Genomic DNA, 6,325 nt, shown 5'->3' with positions numbered 1-6,325 from the left:
AAGACAAGCCTAACATGGCGTTTCGCACCCTTTGCTTCTTCAAGGGGCTTCATATATATATGTGTGTTCATTTTTTTTGTTCTCCATCTTTTTTCTTTGTATATTAATAGACATAATTAATTCTTGTGTGACGCTTGATTATTAATTGCTGCTGCCCTCTCTGGCAGTGAAAGGGTTAGGTTACCTCTGCATACCCAGCTGTTTTATGGCCCTCCCTCACGCACCCTTATAATCTGTTATGAGACCTGCATGTTCTCCCGTCTCTGACCTTCTCCCGACTTCTCCGTGGTCCCCAGGTGGAGGTGACATACCCAGACGGCAGCCCCGCAGACGGAGTGACTGTGCGCATCAAAGCCGAGCTCACCCCCAAGGACAACGTCTACACCAGCGAACTAATGTCCAGAAACGGGCTGGTGGAGTTTGAGATCCCCTCCATCCCAACAGTGGCGCAATATGTCTGGCTGGAGGTATATCGGTTATTTCTCAGTGGCACAGACAAGTGGGTAGTGATGACAAAGTTGTCCTAACACTGTTCTACTGTTCTACTGTCCTACTGTCCTACTGTCCTACTGTCTTACTGTCTTACTGCCCTACTGTGGGGCTTTTTGTTCTTCTTCCTCTGGTTCAGTATAACAATAAATGTAGAATGAGAATCTCACCCCGTAAGAATGTAACAAAGGTTGAACTTCATGGACGTGTGTTTTTTCAACCTTGTCTGTTACTATTTTACATGTTGGTGCTGTGACTCAGATCATCCCCATTTGTAGAGTATTATACTGTTTTAAGACTCTACCCCATACATTTTAGTGGTGACCTTAAGTTTTTAAAATGTCCCAACTCAAACTTGTCGGGACAGCAAAATGTTCAGAATTTTGGGTCACCTCTCCTTTGCTGTGATTTCACCTGATGGTAACCCAGCTCTTAAGTGCATGTAGCCCAGTTGGCATTATTGTAACAACACAGAAAGAAAAGAAGATGAGGATTCCTTTTCATGTGTTATTTTCCCTTTTTACTGAAGACCCCAATAAAAGACCCTCCTTGTCATCTTTTTATCTTCTCCTATATATCTGTGTTCCATGGTGTTCACCCAGAGTCGTGTTTTAATTCCTTTGCTCACCTTTTCTGTAAGACAAAGGTGATAGACATCGATGGAAAATCTACAGGAGACCAGTATCTACCAAACTACTTGTCCATAAGCAGCTGGTACTCACCCAGCAAATGCCACCTTCAGCTACAGCCTCCTGAGAAACCATTGCTGGTAAGTAGTGATATGAGAAGGGGTGTCGGAATGGGACGTTTCGGCGCAGCCATCACGCCACAGCTGTTCAGTCACAGGCATTTAGCCGCCGATCAGCCGCAGGGGACAGCTAGCTGCCGGCCGTCTCATAGCGAAGTTAAAGGGATTAGTATTTGGGGTTTAACTTTAGGGGTTTTAGGGTAATGGTTAAGGTCAGGGTAAAAGGTCCAGTTAGGGGTTTTGGTAAAGGGTTAAAAGTTTTTGGGGTAAGGGGGTTAAGGTTAGGGACATACCTTCGCGGTTAAACGGCCGGCAGCTAACTGTACCCTGTGACAGTCAACGGCGGCTGAATGCCTGCAACTGATCGGCTGCGGCGGGGTGGCCGCACCGAAATGTCCTAGACCGAAGGGGTGTAACCTAGTTAGGATGTTGTTCTGCAATGCACAATGTTACATAGTTGTTACATAGTCACATAGTAATTACAGTCACATAGTTACATAGTAGTTACACCATTACACAGTTACATAGTAGTTACATAGTAGATGAGGTTGAAAAAAGACACACTTCCCCACTATTGAAGTCAGGCTTGCAGGTCTGTAACTCCCTGGTTGTGATCTAGCTCCCTTTTTAAATATAGGCACCACGTCTGCTTTACGCCAATCTTGTGGCACTGAGCCTGTGGAAATGGAGTCCTTGAATATTAAATGTAATGGTTTGGCTATTACTGAACTTGACTCCTTAAGGACTCTTGGATGTATGTAATCTGGGCCAGGTGCCTTATTTACTTTAAGTTTACCAAGCCACCTATGCACTTCTTCCACAGTTGACCAATTGTACATTTAATATAGAGGTTGTGACTTCCTCTTGTGGCACTACTTTTATAATTGATTCTTCCCTGGTAAATACAGAGGAAAATAATTTGCTTAATCCCTCTCCTTTTTCCGTATCTACAATAATTTGCCTGCACATCTCACACTGAAGGGGTACTATATTTTATTTTCTAATCTTTTTGTTATTAAGGTATTTAAAGAACTTTTTAGGGTTGATCTTCCTTACTATTGCAATCCTTTTTACATTTTCAATTTTTGCTAATTTGATTGCCCTTTTGCAACTTTTGTTACATTCCTTATAATTCTGATACGATGCCTCCGTCCCTTCTGAAGTAAATAATCTAAACGCCTCTACTTTTCCATTTCCTCCCCTACCTGTTTATTTAGCCACATTGGTTTAGACTTAGACTTAGACTTAGTGCTCTCCACTCCACACGAGCAGCTGAAGGAGCAGAGCCACTGAGGGTTTGACCACTTCATTTATTTTTCTCATTAACCTTTCACTGACTGTGTGGACTCTTGGTGCTCATTTGCAAGCTGCTTTCTTGCAAGCTGTGTTCAGCTTTAACTGTACCATTAGTGGATTCTTGCTGCCCTGCTATTAGCTGTTTAGCTGTATTTAGCTTACACTATATGTTTACTAGCTATTTTCAGGGGTGTCTGATTTGACCAGGTATAGGGGAAGGGAGGCTTAGGGAAGTACCTCCCACCCCCCACCCCTCACTTTGTGACATGCCCATTTGTGATACTGGTTTCTGCAAACACATTTGATTTATTTCTGGTTCATTTTATTATTAAATGTTTATTCTGCATTACAACTGTTTTCATCATTTAGCTATTAGACAGTGAGTGCTGGTACTTACGTAGATTTGTTAGTACTATACAGGGGAATAAGGGTCCCCTTTTGTTCCGTGCACCCTGCAATTGCATATATTTAACACCATCAGAGTGCTGTCTATCGTCCCCTTTTACCCTTACATGTTATGATTACTGTTACCCAAATGTTCCCGGATTTGAATATTTGTTATTACTTCTACATTGTTTGAAATTTAAAAATCCAGTATTGTCCCTCTCCTGGTTGGTTCCTCAATAATTTGGGTTCATGTAATTGTTTTTTAACACCCTCAAACCCCTGTTTCCTTTTGTTTTAATGCTAATCTCATTGTCCCAGTCTGTCTGGATAATTAAAATCACCTATTATGCAAACATGCAAATAATCAAGGCTGGAAGATGCGGGGAAACTGCTTGTAGAAATAGTGGCACGGGAAACCAGTATTGAAAAAGTATAAAATATTTTATTGAATCATATCGCAAAAATAAAATAAAAAACATCAGAAGAAAAAAATCTCCAAGATCTCCCACGCGTTTCACGCCTCTTGGGCACTTTCTCAAGGAGAAAGAGCATGCAAACATGACCAAGTTCTCCAGTTGCAAAAGTATTTTGGCTTCCTCTGTCAGATATTTGGTGGTTTATAGCATATCCCTACAAACATTTTCTTTGTACTTTACCTCCACTGCTAATTTCTACCACACGGTCTCTACATTTTCATCATTCCCTTCATAAACATCATCCCTAATTATCGGTTTTAGATCCGGTTTTACATATAACGGTTGAGCGTTCAATTCCTACCAGGGTCACTTGAGCAGATCACTTTGTGATGAGGTTTGTCATTGTTTCATTACAGGAAAATTACTTTATTTTATGGCATACGAAGATATCAGCAATTACAATATTGATCAGAAAACATTATTTGGAAGTCTAAAATTGTCTGCAGCCGTGATTTTCTAAAATAAATAAATAAAAATAAAAGAGGACTGTTAATTATTTGGTCATTCTTACTGAAGTAGTCTTTCTCCTGATACATATGATTAATACGTATTACATCTGATTTTAATAATTGTTCTTTCCAGTTACCTCTATGAAGTCTAAAGCAAAGAATAGGTTGAAATTATAGGGAAGGTGTTACATGGATGAGTGCTTTCAGTTCATAGTAACGCCTCTATATGATGCCAAATTGCAAGGGGTGAGGGCAGTACAAGTGTAGCAGAGGGTGGCAGTCCTGTCATCACATGTCCCCTCTCCTGGTCACAGGTGGGGGAGGAGACCTGGATTGCCTTGATGTCCACCTGCCCATGTGATTTTGCCCTGCACTACGAGGTGGCATCCCGGGGGAACATTGTGCTGTCTGGTTGGCAGCCAAGGAATGTGACCCTGCAGAGGAGCAAGAGAGCCGCCTCGGTGACATTCGACAAGGACGGCCGGGTGACCCAGGCGGCGGGGACAGGTGAGCTCCCGAGAAGGATACCTGACAGATCCAGTTACTCCATATCGCCCACCTTCTCAAATGTGTGCTGTTTATGTATACTTCTCCCTGGGCTTTGAACATGAGGTAACAACCAGTTAATCCAGAACTCCTACAATCTGCTCCCGTATACTGCTCCCTGACCATTGAACATAATGTCACATGCAGATAGAGGCCTCCTACAGCGTGTGATGTGTCCTGTCCACATATACTGCTTCCTGACCACTGAACATTATTTCACATCCATTATCCATTCATAATTCTGTTTTATTTTTAATTTAGCCTAACTAACAACATAACAGATTATATATATATATATATATATATATATATATATATATATATATAAAAGAAAGAGTGACCTAGGCGCAAAAAAAACCAGGGAGAGAAAGAAAAAAAGAGAAAAAGAACCATCATAGGGTAGTACGTCAGATTATCAGAATAACAATTTGGTGAGATATGCACTTACAGCAATTTAGATTAGTATCAGCTTTTTATCCACTCTGGGATCAGGAACTCAGCTTGGTTATATACTGTATATATATATTCAAAACAATAAGACGGCATCAGACAATAAAATATAATAAATATAAGCTTTTTGTTATATATATATATTTTTATAACAGAGAACATTTTCTTTAAATATAACGAGAAAAATGGCTGAGGCTTTTTTTTTTTATAAAGAAGACATGTATATAAATTATTACACCTTTTATATAAAATGGCCTTAGAAGAAGTTAAATGTCTGCTTGTTAAATGTCGGCGTGCTGTCTCGTTGTTTCCCCTCCCAGCTCCCACACAGCCCCCCGCTGCGGACCCCGACGTGTGGCTGACTTATGTGCATTTCCCCGTCACTCACAACATGGCCCCCCTGAGCCGCCTGCTGGTTTATTATGTGCGGGAAAACGGAGAGGGGGTAACCGACAGTGTGCAGATACCGATAAAACCAGCCTTCGAAAACCAGGTAATGTCCGGACTCTCTGATATAGCCGCTCCCTATAACTCCTCCTTATGCCCAATATAACCCCTCCCTATAACTCCTCCTTATGTCCCATATAACTGCTCCCTATAACTCCTCCTATTGCTCCATATAACCGCTCCCTATAACTCCGCCTTATGCCCCATATAACTGCTCCCTATAACTCCTCCTATTGCTCCATATAACCGCTCCCTATAACTCATCCTTATGCCCCATATAACCGCTCCCTATAACTCATCCTTATGCCCCATATAACTTCTCCCTATAACTCATCCTTATGCCCCATATAACCGCTCCCTATAACTCATCCTTATGCCCCATATAACTTCTCCCTATAACTCCTCCTTATGCCCCATATAACCGCTCCCTATAACTCCTCCTTATGCCCCATATAACTGCTTCCTATAACTCCTCCTATTGCCCTATATAACGCCTCCTTATGCCCCATATAACCGCTCCCTATAACTCCTCCTTATGTCCCATATAACCACTCCCAATATCCCCTCCTATTTCTCCATATAACCGCTCTCTGTAACTTCTCCTAAACTCCATACAACTGCTCCCTATAACTCCTCCTATTACCCTATAGAATCGCTCCCTATATCTCCTCCTAGTTGGATTATGTTCGATGGTTTGGAAATTTTGTTCAGATTAAACATAATATCCTATCTGTCCTCGTAATCCATTTCCTTTTTAAATAATCTGGCCATGTCTGACAATGAGCAATGGGCATCTACCACACAAATTGTATTTTGCTGGATATAAAGCCTCATGGTTATCTGTTGGATGCTAGCATGATAAAATATTGCATCTCCCAAAGCCTGGGTCTCCGATGGAAACGCTGCTCCATTGTGGGGGTAAAATCACAGGTTAGAGAAAAGAAGGCATTCCCCAAGAGTCACTGAGTTGTTGCATTTTGCCGTGGGAACACACGGTGTTAAAATAACACATCTTTGCAGATTCCATAGAACAGGGG

At 41.5% G+C, this 6,325-nt stretch overlaps 1 protein-coding gene across 1 annotated transcript in view; it reads left to right on the top strand.

Moving 5' to 3' along the window:
• Nucleotides 1–296: 296 nt before the first annotated feature.
• LOC142483136 (C3 and PZP-like alpha-2-macroglobulin domain-containing protein 8) overlaps nucleotides 297–6,325 on the top strand; it is a gene marked incomplete at its 5' end in the record, with an annotated part of 25,197 nt that continues 19,168 nt past the window's right edge. Inside the window, 4 exons of the mRNA XM_075583197.1 lie at nucleotides 297–467; nucleotides 1,130–1,258; nucleotides 4,160–4,352; nucleotides 5,162–5,334. Of these exons, the coding sequence (XP_075439312.1) occupies nucleotides 297–467; nucleotides 1,130–1,258; nucleotides 4,160–4,352; nucleotides 5,162–5,334 (666 nt within the window). The remainder of the gene's footprint in view (nucleotides 468–1,129; nucleotides 1,259–4,159; nucleotides 4,353–5,161; nucleotides 5,335–6,325) is intronic.

This window comes from Ascaphus truei, unplaced genomic scaffold (assembly GCF_040206685.1).
Source record: "Ascaphus truei isolate aAscTru1 unplaced genomic scaffold, aAscTru1.hap1 HAP1_SCAFFOLD_2987, whole genome shotgun sequence".
NCBI lineage: Eukaryota > Metazoa > Chordata > Amphibia > Anura > Ascaphidae > Ascaphus > Ascaphus truei.
The sequence above is the reverse complement of the archived record's forward strand: the minus strand, read 5'-3'. Positions and strand labels throughout refer to the sequence as shown.